The 16,916-nt window shown below is 42.6% G+C and overlaps 1 protein-coding gene across 1 annotated transcript in view; it reads left to right on the plus strand.

Moving 5' to 3' along the window:
- Nucleotides 1-16,916, plus strand: part of DCLK3 (doublecortin like kinase 3) — an 84,369-nt gene that overhangs the window by 42,515 nt on the left and 24,938 nt on the right. The window contains exon 2 of the mRNA XM_075315071.1: nucleotides 10,443-12,190. Within this exon, the coding sequence (XP_075171186.1) occupies nucleotides 10,443-12,190 (1,748 nt within the window). The remainder of the gene's footprint in view (nucleotides 1-10,442; nucleotides 12,191-16,916) is intronic.

The raw sequence follows: 16,916 nt of genomic DNA on the forward strand, positions 1-16,916 counted from the left end.
CATCGCTCCCGGGATCCCCGTCACCAGCAGCGGTGGTGCCCATCTTCACCAGAACTCATGGTTGGCGTCACGGACTAAATCCCCAAACCAAATCACCTCCCCCCTTTCACTCACGGGCGAGGACCGCCGCTCGAGTCCCCGGATCCGGCTCACCGCTCGAGCCACCGAGCAGCAGCAGCAGCGCCGGACCCGAGTGTTAGCGAGCGCAACGGCGTCCCCTCCTCCGCCCGTGACATCAAACAGTAGCTATATACCTTCATAAACCCCTTTTAACTTATAATACAGTGCAGGGATAATCCTCACAGTGATTTATCAGTATAATGTAGAAGTGAATGTGACACCATTGAGATAGTGTAAACAATAATATCATAGAATAGGGATAATGCACACAATGGTGTAACAGTATTGGAATAAAGAGCAGGCTTGTGTCACAGCATAATACTAAAAAACATGATGATGATAGTCCAGAAATAATGTAGCTACAAAAGAATCGTACACGGTGACACGGCTTGTAGGGATAAATGTATTTTTATTATTATTATTATTATTATTTTTTTTTTTAACGTATTTAAGACATACACAAGAATAATCCTAAAGTTAAAAGCAGAGTGTCTTATAAAGAAACTTTAATCGGCCCACACTGATTGTGCCTTATGTCTGCATAGAGCCCCCATAATTGTAGACCCCTATAGCAGTTGCTATCTTGTCTACTCTTGTAGTTATGTGTGATGCCACTGGACTATCAGGTCGTCACAGGGTATTGCACAATCTGCCCTCCCATGCAATATCCACCTCCTTCTTGGTTATGGGTCCCCAACTACATGGTGTTGCCTACATCAGCTAATCAAAATCCTAGGTACACTCTGCACCACACGCACCAAACACACCAGTGGACGGCCTGAGTAGAATAGGGTAGCCCACCTGGGGAGTTGGAAAGGGGGGTCAGGAGTGTCAGGAGTGGAGAGTGTTGTGTTGGAAGTGAGGGAGAGAGGAGGTCAGGAGCAGGGCTCCTAGGAAGCTATCTAGGTGGCAGACGGTGGTCTGGGCCTAGAGGAGCTGGACCTCCGGTCGCAGGGGATCGTGGCAAGGGGCACGGATCTGTCGAGGAGGACAGCCGGCGGCCTTGCACCATCACCGGGCTGGGACCAGGGCACGATGGGGTACATGGACCCTAGGTCAGGGAGTAGCTTCAGGCAACCTGACAATTTACATGACGAGAACGGAGCCTGCAAGATTCGCTCTCCACCTACTCCAAAATCAGGGTACTAGCGCAACGAGGTGGATAGGACTTTCCACTAAAATGGTCCAGGAAATCCCAAGCATGAACCCTGAGAGCAAGCTCCCACACTTAGCCATAGTGAGGAGCGGGACCCGGCAAGTTCCATACTACCGGGACCAACAGAGAAGTAAACTTAGTGTCAGTAGGCAGGTCACGGATCACCAGGCAGCACCATTGGGGACGGGACCAAGACTAGCTCCCCTCAGCGGCAGCAGTATCCAGAACTTTGGTTTATTCAGTTGTCGGTGTCAGCTTAATGGACTGAGTAAGTACGCGAGTGACCCCTTCGCACCCAATGGCACTCCCCCACACCGTCACCGAGTCCCCGGGGTATCCCCCCTACCCGTGGAGGGTCACAACACCTGGCTGCCCCGTTCTATCATCCCTGGGTACTCCCAACCACATCGTTGATACCCCTAATTACCACATACCATGGGTGGCATCACGAACTTTACAATCCCCTGTAAATACCCCTCTTAATTTGAGTGGCCACATGACCCCTGGGTCCGGAGACCCCTCAAACCACCGCGGATCCGGATCCGAGCACCTCGTCTCCTGGCACAGGGGCAGCACACCTCAAATTCCTGGCGTCATGAACAGGATACGAGCAGGACCCACTTACCTGGGTGACATGCGCCTTAGAAGTCGAAATCGTGAGTCAAAATCCCCGTTCCTCGCCATTTCTGCCATCTTCTGGTGCCAAAACGCCTTCTTCTCCACGAAAGTGCACGAAGTAGAAGCCCCGCCCTTCATCCTGAGAGTGAGCCGGAACCAGAAGTTCCCAGAGGGCCATAGCACCAAAGAGAGTGGTTAGCGAAAACCGAGGGGGCGTGACGGCATGTAGTAGCAGAAGAAAAGCAGGGACGCCAGGACTCTGCCATAACGTTCCTGGATCCTGGAGAGGAAAGATGTCGGCTGAGCGGAGCTGGTCACCGAAACGTGCTGTTCCCGGGACCGTGACCTGGATTGAGGTAGAGACTGAGCAGCTTTGCAGAAGGATGCGGACGCAGTTCCTGTATATATTGGATCACTGGAGGGAAGAGATGAGGATCCTGGCGGTGGCAGTGCGAGCCCATGAGATAGAAATCCCACGTGAAGAGAGGGTAAGCGGTTGCCCAGTCCCTGTTGATTACCCTTATCCGGCCGATGCGGCTGAGGGATCTGGACCGCCCCCGCTCCCGGCAAGCACTCCGCCGCCACCAACCCCGTCCTCGGCGGATGCCGAGCTGCCTGCTCCCACCATGGCAGCGGAACCTTCAGCCCCTGTTTATGAAGATGCAGCTGCAGAACCCCCGGTTCTGTCACCTAACCAGGTCACGTCAACGGTCACCCTGACACCGGCCTGATCAAACCCGGCCGCATCACGAGGCCCGTCCTTAGAGGCAAAGCACCCGGACTCTGCAACCCCGGCTGCGGAGCAGTCGGTTCCTTTTCACACAATGGCGGAGGTGGAGCCACCACCGCGCGGCATCCCAACGGCTGTTGGGGCCACAAGAGTGCATTTAAAGCCTATGCCAGCTAGGGAGCAGAGGCTGGATGCTGACGCCCCCTACTGGAAACGACACCAACAGAAGCTGCAGATGAAGATGACAGCACGAGAACGGCGATGACGGGAACTTGCTGCCCGCAACCGAGAAGAAAAAGAGCAGGTGAGGAGCGCTGCTTCCTGAGTCTGTGGGCCACGGTGCCGTGGTCTGGTGGATCGTTTTGACCCCGTTCAGGGTTGGGGGTTCATCTGAGAGGCAGGCCTTACAGCCGGGGTGTTTGTGTCCCGATGGGACGTGGCACAGCACCTCCCAAGGGGGCACCCCGAGCAAAACTTAGCACCAGAAGATATGGTTACCTATACTTGGCATTGTGGAGGGCGGGGCTGGTATGCCCTAGAGGTGACCAAGCACATAATGCTGGAGGAGAAGTTTGTTCCGGCGTCTGTGGTGCGTAGCCGCAAGCAAGCATGGCTACGGGACCCGGCCATGTAATGTTATTACTAAACTGTTAGGTATCTGTTTCTTTTATTGTTTTACAAAGTTTGCTATTTTTCATATCAAAACATTAGGACAGTGTTTAATCAACAAGGTTTAAATCAACAGAGAAAGTTACCTGATCGGAAAGAAGATTTTATAGTGTGTACACCAGGTGCATGGACTTCGTTTTATTTATGCACCAATGTTAGTAGTAAACATGGACCATGGTCATGGGACTGGTTGTGATCAACACAGACTTGTGTATTGTAAATAGTTGCACCTCCTGTGCCCACCTGAGTCGTCTTATGCAACACCTGGGACCTTAACCTGGTCACAGACCCACAATAGGTATGCAGCGGGTCAGGTTGTTTGGGTGGCGGGTAAATGGGATCTGGGACAATGGGGCTGGACTGCCGCAGGAAGAGGCTGCAACGGAGCAGGTTGAGCCTCCGCTATTAGCCTAACCGGTAGGGTTCCACTGTTGCACTGATGAACTTAAGAGTTACATAACGTTTAAGTACCCAGCCTCCCTAATGTGTGATGAATCTTGTAAATAAAAATTTTCTTTTTTTCTACTTTTGCAGTTTTGAAAAAAAAAATAAAATAATAAACCTCTGATGTCCTGTAGCTCAAGGACGGGCTACATTTAACCAAGGGATAATGTGACGCCCCTGGACTATCAGGTCATCACAGGGTTCACACTCTTCTCTCCCGTGCAATAACCACCTCCTTCTTGGATATGGGTCCCCAACTACATGGTGTTGCCTACATCAGCTAATCAAAATCCTAGGTATACTCTGCACCACACCCACCAAACACACCAGTGGATGGCCTGAGTGGAATAGGGTCGCCCACCTGGGGGGTTGGAAAAGGGAGGTCAGGAGTGTCAAGAGTGGAGAGTGTTGTGTTGGAAGTGAAGGAGAGAGGAGGTCAGGAGCAGGGCCACTGCGGATCCGGATCCGAGCAGCTCGATTGCTGGCACGGGGGTGGCACATATGTCCATAGGTATTGTAACATTTGTCATATTTGTTGCAGAATTTGCTGTGAACTAACTTCATAATTGAGTCTTGTAGACATCTATGTGCCTCTGACAAAAAACACATTTCCACCTCCCATTAGTATCACAGAGCTCTCTCGCTACATGGGCACTAGTCAGTATATGGTAACAATATGGGCAGCTACATTGTATTTAATGCTGCTACAATTTTGTTCTAAAATTTATTTGACTTAAACATATTAGTTATTCTTGTTAACCAAAAAGGATATTACGGTATATGTTATCTGGTCCCTGATATTCTGTAGTATACTATTCCCAGACAATAAAATGAAACTCTGTAATTTCCTGTAACTTTATATTTCATTTTATGTGCAGTCCATAGTAAGGAAATAATACATTTAGGTTTATAATATTCAATCCTTTGGGGGGTCACACCATGCAGTGCTATGCATGGGACAAAAGAAAAGTTGAAGAATGGTATGCTCCTTTAAATTTAGGATAAGATATAGTGCCTTTATTAGTATACAGTAGTGGTTTCTCACGGATTCAGCAGATGTTGGTTAAACAAATTTACTCTCAGAGAGGCCACAGGCTTGGTGGTTACACAATCTTACATATGGCAATGAGCTTGATGGTTTCACCAGTGGCACAACAGGCAGCAGCAGAATTTGGAAAGGGATAAACTTTTTTTGTGACAACAAGGTCCTGCAGTTTCTTGTCCGGATCTTTTGCTCAGAGAAGTGGCCTCCTCTTCACAGTTACCTTATCACTATCACCCACACACAGGTATCAGATGTAAAGTTAATTGGCCCCAGTTTGACCTCTCCGCTCTGTACAGTATTTGTGCCTAGAACTGTGGGGGTTCAGGCAGATGGCAGTATAACACACCGTAATGCTCGGATTGGCCTCCGGCTCTCCTGACTGAGTGTCACAGCTTCATAGGAGTACACGCTGATACAATTGGGTCAGGAAGCTGCCAGCTAGTCCGAGTTTACGAAGCAGTCATCGTCCGTGTTATACTGACTGCGCCCTAATAAGGAGACGATTAAAAATAAGCCAGTATTTAGCCTTGGGGGGGGGGGAGATTTAATACTGATCACTGACAGACAACTGCATGATTGACAACTTTATTTTGCACCTAGTGCAAAATATTTGGCTTCTAGTTTTTCTGTGTTGTGCAATAGTATTAACTTTCCCTATGTAAAATTTACTTGCTGAAAGGGAACGCTAGTGATAAGACTTATTTCCATCCTACTGAGTAAATGTAATAAGGAGAGTTTAGTTACAGTACAGATCATTTTCTTATAGAGTGTAGTTCTCTAAGTCGTACCACTCTCTAGCACTATGCTAGCATTCTTAATTATTTACATTAATGTACCAGTATCATTACCGATCTTCTATTACCTCATGTAGATAATATCTTCCAGACTGGGCACGTACATGTGCATTTAAGTAAGCTAACAACAGTATTTAAAAGTCTTTCATTAGGATCATGCAGGATTGGCATGCAGATAGGGAATTTTTGTATGTACTTGATGGAGTTTTCCTGGTTGAAAAGAAATGTCTGCAGTCACTTGCAGTCACAGAACGAGTGGGCAGCCACTTGTCCACAGTTGACCCCTAACGCAGGTATGCAAATCACAAAAATTCAGTCACATGACCAGCCACTCGTGCTTCGAATACAGGAAAATTGTGGAAATTTGTGCATTTCTCACCAAACCCTAACATTACACATTTCCTGCTCAACTTTAGCAATATACAATGCACATTGATTTTAACTGTCCTTATTGCATTTACTCAGTAGGATGGAAATGAAGGTCCATTGGCACTATGCTGTTCATCGTATAATATGCTGTTTACACAGGTTGACCCCAGTTCAGATATGCCCAGAACAAGCAGTAACAGATCGTTCAGTGTGTATAGGCTAACAACTAACAATGAAGCCACCTGTTTATTGATGAAATGCTAACTAAAATACGTTCAAAACAACATTTGTGGAGTAAAAAAATACTCAACAAGAAAACAGTGATTTTAGTATATAAAATTTGTTTATTGAATAATTATTATAAAAGCATGCATGTCAAAATTCATAAAATAGTAATGGTACTTCAAAACACGAGGGACGATCTATAAGCAATATAATAACAATAATTAGTGCACAAAATTACATATGGAGCCGACTCGTTTGTTATAATAAAGATAAAACAAAAAATATTTGTTTCATTCTATATCATTTTGAAAAAAAAACATACTAGAGAATCTTTAAAATATTTTTAAAGTGAAGCTAATGTATCCAGGGAATAAGGATGTGTAATAAGAAAAGGATATTGTGACTGTATAAAATGAAGAATAATATTAATATTGGGAATATGTATCAGTCCAATAAAAGGCCTGCCAGCCAATTCTTACAAGGTGTATGTGCAGTATAACAAAAAGGTATAAAAGTGAATAAATAAATAAATATAAAAAGACACAATAGTCAAAAAACGCTATAACAAGCACAGTCAGTGTAAAAAAAATTATAAAAAAGAGGCACAAAGTGACTGGTGTAAAATATTAATGACTCTGAATTCACAATAATAGATTGGTGAGCAATGGGCTACAATGGCACAAAAATGAAAAATAAAGTGCAAAGTGCTAAACAGTACTAATGTATTTTATATAAAAAAAAGTGTAAATAAAGTGCATAGTGCTAACTTGCAAAAAATCTCCCGGATATCATTAAAAATAGCACTGAAAAAACTCCTAGATGTCTAGATAAAAGAGGTATATACTGACTGAGTGGAAAGAATTCAACTAATCATGGATCATATGGAAACAAATAAACCGCCTAATAATTTAGCAGAAAGCCGCATAAATAGTGAAGCCCCTGCATAAATAGTGAAGCCCCCCTCTCCCCTGAGGAACTCTTGATATTGAGAGGGAAACGCGTCGGGAGGATATACATTTTTTTTGGTTGCGGGGCAGACATCTCATTTGGGTGCTGCCCTTGTCAGAGCGGAAGTCCATCCACGGGGCACGACAGGGGTTATTTACCACACTTGTCCACCCTTCTTCCAGCCTGTGACCTCTCATCTTGGGACCGGTGTGCAGTCCAGCCCATGGATGAAGCTTGGGTGAGATCAAACCTATATGTTGCCATGTGGCATTTTGTTCCTTGCACTATTTATGCACAAGCACTTTAGTACTGATTTTATCTATTGTTAGATTAAAAGTTATGTTTTAGTCCCTGCTATTACTGGTTTAGGGAATACTCTAATGTGGGCTTTTAATGATAGGGGACAAAACATGTACCTTCATCTAATGAATTAAAAGTATTGGCCATTACCAATGTAAGTTGTTCTCTAAAGAGTTTACAAAATGCCAAAGTGAAGAAATCTGGTCTGGGACACTTATAGTACCAGATGATGTAGATTGAATTGCCAAATATATTTCCCCTTCTGAGAGATCATTCTCCAGTGTATCAATGACCAGACTATCCACAGTAGGTAAAGCAGTTCCATGAATGTTCTTTTTAATTTGAGTACAAAGATCTAATGGAAATATATCTTAATATTGACCTTTGACACTGTATAATTTCTCATAACATGAATTAAATAATTCAACAATTTGTTTTCCGAATTATGAGTGTCCCCACCATCATACCATCATATCTTTTGATACATAGTATATATGTCACAGAAGAATGAAGGTGAAGCAATCTTGAGAGGTCTCCCCATTTGTCTGTTTCATAAAAGAAGAGTTTGAATTTTTCCCTATGTTTAAGATATTTCTGAAGAAGAAAATTCTTTTATATAAATATTTTTTGTACATGTGCACTATTGCAGGTGGTCTTATTTCACTTGAAAGGAATCTGTTACCAGGTTTTGCCACCTAATCTGACAGCAGCATATTATTATTATTATTATTATTATTATTATCAATAATAATAATAATAATAATAATCATAATCATAACATTAAATTTGATGAAAAGCTAACAACTCTTTCAAGGTACAGCAAAAATAAGTTACCGTATATCTCTTGACCTGAGAAAGTAATGTAGTAGCAAAGTCAGTCATATTCCTTCAGAAATAAAAGTTTTAAATCAACCTCTAAGACTGTTTCACTGGGACAAAATGATAAAGATTCTCTAGGACATTACTAGATCTGTGGGGGTAAAGCGGGCTTTACACACTGCGATATCGGTCCCGATATCGCTAGTGTGGGTACCCGCCCTCATCTGTTGCGCGACACGGGCAAATCGCTGCCCGTGCCGCACAACATCGCCCAGACCCGTCACACATACTTACCTGCCCGGCGACATCGCTGTGACCAGCGAACTGCCTCCTTTCTAAAGGGGAGGTCCGTGCTGCGGTCCGTGCGGCATCACAGCGACGTCACTGAGCGGCCGCCCAATAGCGGAGGGGCGGAGCTGAGTGGGACGTAACATCCCGCCCAGCTCCTTCCTTCTGCATAGCGGCCGTGAGGCAGGTAAGGAGAGCTTCCTCGTTCCTGCGGTGTCACACGGAGCGATGTGTGCTGCCGCAGGAATGAGGAACAACCTCGTTACTGCTGCAGTAACGATTTTTGAGAATGGACCCCCATGTCACCGATGAGCGATTTTGCAAGTTTTTGCAGCGATGCAAAATCGCTCATCGGTGTCACACGCAACGGCATTGCTAATGTGGTGATGTGCGTCACCAATTCCGTGACCCCAACGAGTTCGCATTAGCGATGTCGTAGCGTGTAAAGCCCCCTTAACAGCCTTAGAGGTTGATTTATGACTTTTACCTCTGTAAATAGCTTTTCTCATGAAAGTAATTTATATTTTATACAATAATAGGTGATAAATGTCTGATTGCTAGCTTTTTACACTGCTACAGATCATTAGAACGAGGTCAAGTGTGTTGATCAGGCCTAAGACACACGGCATGAAAATCAGAGCGAGTGGAATGTGGTAAAACATTGCATTCCACTCGGACCAATATTAGCCTATGTTCAAGCACCCATGAGCGATTATTTTCTCGGCCCTAATCGGACCGAGAAAACAATGGCAGCATGCTGCGACTGTAATGCGTTCCTGGTTTCTCTCGCACCCTTTCAAGTCTATGGGGCGAGAGATAAATCGCACTGCACTCGCAGTTCACCGGTGTACTACGAGTGCAGGGCGAGAATGGCAATAGCCGACAATGGAGGAGAGAGGGAGATAAATCCCTCCCTCCCCTCCGCAGCGCCAGCCCGCCCCTCCTCAGCACCAGCCCTCCCCTCATGAGTGTCGGTCCGCACCCCTACAGCTGAGGTCCGATCGCATCATTGGACCTCAGTCGCAGTGACACTCGCATGACACTCGGCTCCAGCGTGAGCCGAGTGTCATGCGAGGATCGCATTTGTCCCCCGTGTGGCCCCGGCCTTATACTCTGTATTAGGCTTCCATCACACGTTATCATCACACGGTATTATCATTGTGTCCACTTTTACCATTAGTGTTTTTTCTGTAAGGATCAAGAAAGAATTAAATTACAAAACTTCTATACTTTTCAATGTTAAACACATATAGCACATCTATATTCTGTGTGGGAATGTGTTTTTCACTGACTCATAGACTTGTATTGGCCTTTGTCATTAAAAAACAGACGTCTCCATGTGACTTGCACTTTCAGGTCTGTGTAAAAACGCGAACAAGTGGGCAGCCCCATATATTATAATTGGTATATGTGGAATCTATGAAAAGAATGGATACCACTCGTATTGTATACACGGACATATGAAGGAGGCCCAATCCCTATAGATCCCTATCATCAGAGGAACTGAGAATAGGAATCCCTATACTAGATATCATGGGGGTTCCAGTGGTTTGACCACTAAATTTCATACATTTGTTACTTATCTTGTCATAGAAAATACATTAGTTTAATATATTCTGAAATGTTACTTTACTGGATATTTTTGCACTAATTTCATGGAGAACAAGTAGATTTTGATTATTTCTAGAAAACTAATACCATCATATGTCAAAATAAATTGTTATATTTTTGGCAAAGGTAATATTGCTGCAAGCGTGCAGCAATATAGATTTTGATTATTTATCAAAAACTTGTGAGAATTCGTATTTATTGGATATTGGTGAAACTCAATAATATATTACTGAATAATAAATTTCAGCTATTTCTTGCTATTCCTTCTATATTTCTGTTTTATCAATTAAAATTTATATTTTTCAGGACAACAAACACTTTATGGTCATCTGTATAACAACTTACATGTAAGGTCCACAGACAGAAGGCACCAGGTGACTTGTCCACCAATAGGTCCTAGATCATTTGGCAAGCCATTTCAAGGCATAAATAGCTATACTTCACCCTATTTTCATTCTCAGAATGGTTTTCATACCATACATTCTGAAAACAGTCCAGTAAAACCAAGAATTGTGACTGTGGTTAAACCGGGATCTCATCCTTTGAAAAAAATCACATTACTTCTCAACCGGAGGTCTGTCCAGACCTTTGAACAACTCATTGCTGACATATCAGAAGGCCTTGGACTCCCAAGGTGGAAAAATGATCGTGTGAGGAAACTTTATAACCTAAAAGGCAAGGAAATTCGCAGTGTGTCTGACTTCTTTCGTGGGGATGATGTTTTTATTGCACTAGGAAGAGAGCAGCTTACACTGAAGAGCATTGAAATTGTTTTTAATGAACTTTATCCCGATAGGTCATTTAAGCAAAACAGGGATCATTATGAAAAACTGAGATGCAAGCTCAATGATAATGGGTTAAATATTGATAGTGGATATGAAGACACAGATACAACCCACAAATTAAAAAATATCTGCCAAATTGATGACAAAATACATGGCAAGTGCAGGACTGAAGAATCCAGGAGGACAAAAAAACATGACAAATTTAAAGGCAATCAAGAACACTTAGCTAAAGCAATGAAAAAGCTTGAAATATGCCATAGTAAACCAAATAAACTACTGAGCACAAGTTTGGATTACAACTTGCACTGTAAGCACTGTAAAACATACAAGTATCAAAAAGATATGAACAGTGACTTTGAAAATGACATAAGAGAAGATTTATCTCCAATAGAGAGTTGTAGGAAACAACCAATAATTAAGTATAAACCAGAGAAAGCAAAATCCAAGTGTGTAGTTTGCCTAAACAGAAGTAGAATACTGGATACGGATTATAGTAAGGTAGAGAAACCAATAGAAAACATTGATTTGAAACAGAATTCAATCTGTCCCCCTCATAGATTTCAAAGCCAGAACTCAGTCATGAAAAAAAAGAAATGTCACTTAGAGAGAAAAAAATGCAATGGTGAACATCCGGACTGCTCACCAATAAAATCCAGTAGACGGCTAATAGAAGATTTTCTGGAAAATACAAAGGAGAATGTTCTCATAAACAAAGACATATCAGTCACCGACAATGAATCTAACAGTAAAAAGGAAAATATGGAGAACATTGACTCTACTGCACAAAAGATCTTAGATGATCATTCATGTATGGCCGAGGAAGGGGAAATTATCAAAATTAGCCAATATTGCATCAAAGATAGGATGGATATAGACAAGTATTATGAGATTGGCAGGAGTATTGGGGATGGAAACTTTGCAGTTGTCAAGGAGTGCAGACTACGGAAAACCAATCAAGAATTTGCCATGAAGATTATCGATAAAGCCAAGCTGGCAGGAAAGGAAGACATTATTGAAAATGAAGTAAAGATCATCAAATTACTCTCCCACCCTAATATCATCAAACTTCTGCATGATTTTGAGACTGATAATGAGATTTACTTGATAATGGAATACATAAAAGGAGGAGATTTATTTGACGCAATAACTGAAAGTATTAAATTCACTGAACATGATGCCGCTCTTATGTTGAGTGACTTGTGCGAGGCTCTTGTGTATATGCACAGTAAAAATATTGTTCATCGGGACTTGAAGCCTGAAAATCTACTGGTAAGTGACTAGTGTTATTTTAGTAGGTCAGAAAGTAGAGAAGTATGGTGCACAATATAGGCCATAGGTCGAGCTTAGTGATGTTAATCATCTACATCATCAGTCCAAAAGGGAGCCTGTCATGTCAAAAATATGGGTTTAATGAACAGGTTAATATAATTTTAAAACTATGGGTCCATCACGCTAAAAGTCTGGCTCAGTAATAAATGAACATTATATTCCCCGGTAGTCTCCATCTTTCAGTTATAGAGGTGCCAGATGCAACTCAAGTCAACGCTCAGTACAAAGTGGGCAATGATTGTAATTATGTCCCAGTACTGACTGACCTGAGCCGGCTGTCAGTCAGTGTCGGGTTGTAGTTATAGCTGTTGCTCACTGTATTCTGAGCAGTGACTGAACCTGCGCCGGCTGCGCCTCTATGACTGAAAGGTATCGAGGTAGATAGAATTCCAGTGCGACCGCCACACACAGAGATGGGATTAAATTTTTTTACATCAGGTTCCCTGTTTTTGTTAGTAACCCATGCCCATTTTTTAAACTTCCATTTCAATGCCACACTCATTATGTTAACCATGCCCATTTTCGAGCACTTTTCTCAACCATATAATACAAGTAACAGCTACTAAAATTAAAAGGGCTTTCCAGTGATTGGCGAACACGAACTGTAAAGTTTAGGGTCTGTACCAGACACCAGGTGTCTGTGTACAGACCCCGAACACGGACCTCTCAGGGAAGTCTGTGTTACTGTTCAGACTTGGTCACGTGGATAAAAAGAAAATTAAAAAAAGAAACAAAATGAGGATAAAAGCAGGACAATTATATTTAACGAGTCTCTGCACAGGTGTCACAAGTTTCCGGGTCTGCTCATTAATTCTCATGAATATTCACTGCCTCTGTGACAGCGTCTATGATTGGTTGCAGGCAGACTAACGGTGTGCCGGCGTCTGTTATTGGTTGCTCTCAAACTAGCTATTTGAGTACCCAAAATAGAGTGTAAAAATAGGTAAATAATTGAAAAAAATGTCATAGGGTCCCCCATATTTTGATACCCAGCGCAGATAAAGCAGACAGCTGGTCCCTTGTATTTTGATACACAGCCAAGACAACGCCCACAGCTTAGGGCTACAGCTGGGTATAAAAATACAGGGAACCCTACGACATTTTTTCCAGACAACTAGTGTGAGGGCAACCAATCACTGATGCCATAATGCCGTCAGTTTGACTGGAACTGAAGCCTGCTTTACACGAGACAACTGATCGAGCGATTTTGTAGCCGATGCGTGACGGCCATGTTTTTTTTTTTTTTTGATCGCACATAGGTTGCTGTCTATGCGTCACACGTTTTGTTGTGCTCAACGACACAATAGCGATCCACGATGTATTGATTGTCCATGGCGGTCGTGCCAAAGGCACATGTTTTTTTCTAGTCAATCTGTCTATCCTATGGGCGTTTTTATGTAAACTATACACCCCTCTATGACGTTGTCTATAATCTATCACGTCCAGATTCTTGTTTTCCAGCACACTCCTGTCTTTATTCTTTGGCTGTTTGGTTAGATTTAATATAAATCGTCTCTCGTGCGTTCTCTTTTTTCCCTTATATCTGCAAATATTTTTTCCTAGCATCCTTCTCTTGGAGAATTTTGTTTGTCTTGCATCAAAGGTATTTTTTTTTTTATTTTTTTTTTTGGGTTGGTGTTTTTAATGTTAGGTTTTAATATTGTTCAAATAATATTTTGGTTAGGAAAAATGTTTTCCTTATTCTTGTAAATTTTTTAAACAAAGGTTTTTACATTTATGTATTCAATTGATATTGACATTTTATGTTGTTTTACAAAAAAAAAGGGGCTAAAATAAAACTTACCACAAATACGGTTGCAAAAGGACACAAGCAGATGAATCCTGAAAAAAACAGAAACAAATAAGTAACACTGTACTATTATACACACTGCGCCAAGGCTACCCAGAATGGACGAAATTCAGAACACTAGCTCCGGCTTTTATTTCATGATTAGCAAATCAAAACGTATCAGCGACATCCAATGACAACATATTAGGCGTGTCTATTTAAAATAGCAACTACGCCCTGGACGCTGATGACGTTAAAAAAAACGACGAAGAAGGACGATGAAAGGGAGTCACACTTATCAATGTGTCGTTCGGAAAGTCAGAAATAAACGATATTATGGAATTAAACGACGAGTACACGATGGCCGATTTTTAAACGATTAGTGATCATTTACAAACGCACGGAGCTGACACATGCAAAGATGTCGTTACAAACGGCGGAAGTGCGACACCAAAACCGTGACCCCAACGATGCATCGCACAATAGATCGACTCGTGTAAAGCAGCCTTAAGAACAGAAAGTGAGCAAGGGAAGCAGATGAGCAGACCCGGAAGCAATGTGACAGTTGCCCGGAGACTCGATAAGCATAACTGTCCTACTTTAATCCTCATTTTGCTTCCTTTTACAGTCAACCTAGCCCTTACTACCACCATTTTACAGTACACAAGTTCTGGTCCCCAAAGACTCGTATGGGTTTCAAGGTCCAGGCTCAAGTTTGGGTTCAAGTCTGAACCCTTAACAGACTTTTGTTTTAAGTCCGACTTGACTTACCAAACCCAAATATCTGCGGACTTACCTATCTCTAGTACTGTCTCCTTACCCTACCTCTACCTTCATTTACAGTCTCATTGCCTCCTGGCAGGTCCACATTGTTCCAGTCACTGTTAGTCACTTGCTAGTATGGTCAGTATTATTAATTTTTTTTGCAAGTTTGGAAAGTTGGTACTAATGAACCTTGCTCAGATTGGAAAGGATGTCCTGTCCATCTGTTACCTCAACTGTAAGCTGCACTTAATTTCTGGCATTAGCAGCTACAGGCAAAAACTGCCACACCATGACCAGACCACATATTAAAACAACAGAATGACCAAACTATACAACATACACAGGAGAAATACCACCACACCGTAACAAGACCACATATCATCACCATATAGTGACCAACTAATACCACATAAAAGGGACAAATACCACCACACCATGACCAGACTACATAGTAAGTGAATAATAACATATACAAGGGATAAATTCTGCAACCCGATGACCAGAACCCATATTACCACCACAGTGTCCTAATAATACATGCAAGTAGCAAATAGCGCCACACCATGACCAAACAACATATTATGACCACATAGGGACCAATTAATACCACATACAATGAATAAATACTACCACACCATGACCAGACTACATATTACCTTCACATAGTGACCAAATAGTACCACATATGAGGGAGAAATACCATCACACCATGACCAGACCACATATTACTATCACATTGTGACCAAATAATACCACTTACAAGGGACAAATACCACCACATCGTGACCAGACCACATATTACCACCACATAATGAGCATATACTACAATTCTTATCATTAGTAAAAATAATAATACTAACAGAACTAATAATACCATCAATGCCGTTATGCACAGGATCGCTGTATATAGTGTACAGTGTACAGGTAATACAGCGATTACCAGTGACATTATACGCAGGAGCTCTGTATATAGTGTCAGTGTACAGGTAATGCAGGCCTTACATGTGACATTATACACAGCAGCTCTGTATATAATAGTGTATAGTGTGTGTTTACCTGTAGTATACTGACTTACCAGTGACATCTCTAGTTGAAGTCTATCATCTTTACTTTTTTTTATCACGGCCAGACCGTTATCCCTTTTTCCAACCAGTACTCGTGTCTACAGAAAATAACACACAGTTAACTATAGCTGATCGCTTTTAGTACACCTTTCCCACTTTTTTCCATGACACCAGATGAAAAAAAAGTGCCGCCCTACGCAGTAACACAACTTTCCTTTTGTTCCCTCCATGGAAAACAATACCCTCAAAGTAAAATATTGTATATTACAGCAGTAATAACGTTTCCTAATTGGCCCCTACACTAATGACTTCCCGCACTTGTCACGATAAACTAATAATCTATGTTCATCTTTTTAGCCTCATACAGTAATTATGTCACCTATCTGGTCCTTTCCTGTAATAATATCACCCATCCTGTAATCATCATGCTCCATCTTGACCATTTCCTGTAATAATGTTGCCCATCTGGTAATAATATGCTCCATCCCGTCCACTTCCTGTAATAATGCACCCCATCTTGGGCTTGTATGTCAGCTATCCTGAGCCTTTATACCTCTCACCCTGGGTCCTCATGTCATCCATCCTGAGGACTATTATCAGGCCTTATGTCACCTGTCCTGAGCCCTTTTGTGACAAATTGGCCAAGGACTGGTGATATAAGGGCCCATGATGAGAGACATGAAGGTCCAGGATGGGCGTCATAAGAGCCAAGATGGGTGACAATAGAGCAAGGATGGGTGACATATGGGACCAAAATGTATGACATAAGTGCTCAGAATGGGGGACATACTGTATGTGCCCCATCCTGAGCATTTATGACCCTCATCCTGGCCCTTATGTCCCTCATCCTGGCCCTTCTGTCCCCCTTCCTGGCCCTTATGTCCCCTATCCTGGCTATTATGTCACCCATCCTAGCCCTTATGTCACCTATATTGACCCTTATGTTCCCCATCCGGGCCCTCATGTTACCTATTTTGGCCCATGAGGTTCTTAGTTTAACATTCTGATCATGCTGTATGAAGCCCACTGCCACCTTACAGCGAACCTT

This window comes from Anomaloglossus baeobatrachus, chromosome 6 (genome assembly GCF_048569485.1).
Source record: "Anomaloglossus baeobatrachus isolate aAnoBae1 chromosome 6, aAnoBae1.hap1, whole genome shotgun sequence".
Classification (NCBI taxonomy): domain Eukaryota; kingdom Metazoa; phylum Chordata; class Amphibia; order Anura; family Aromobatidae; genus Anomaloglossus; species Anomaloglossus baeobatrachus.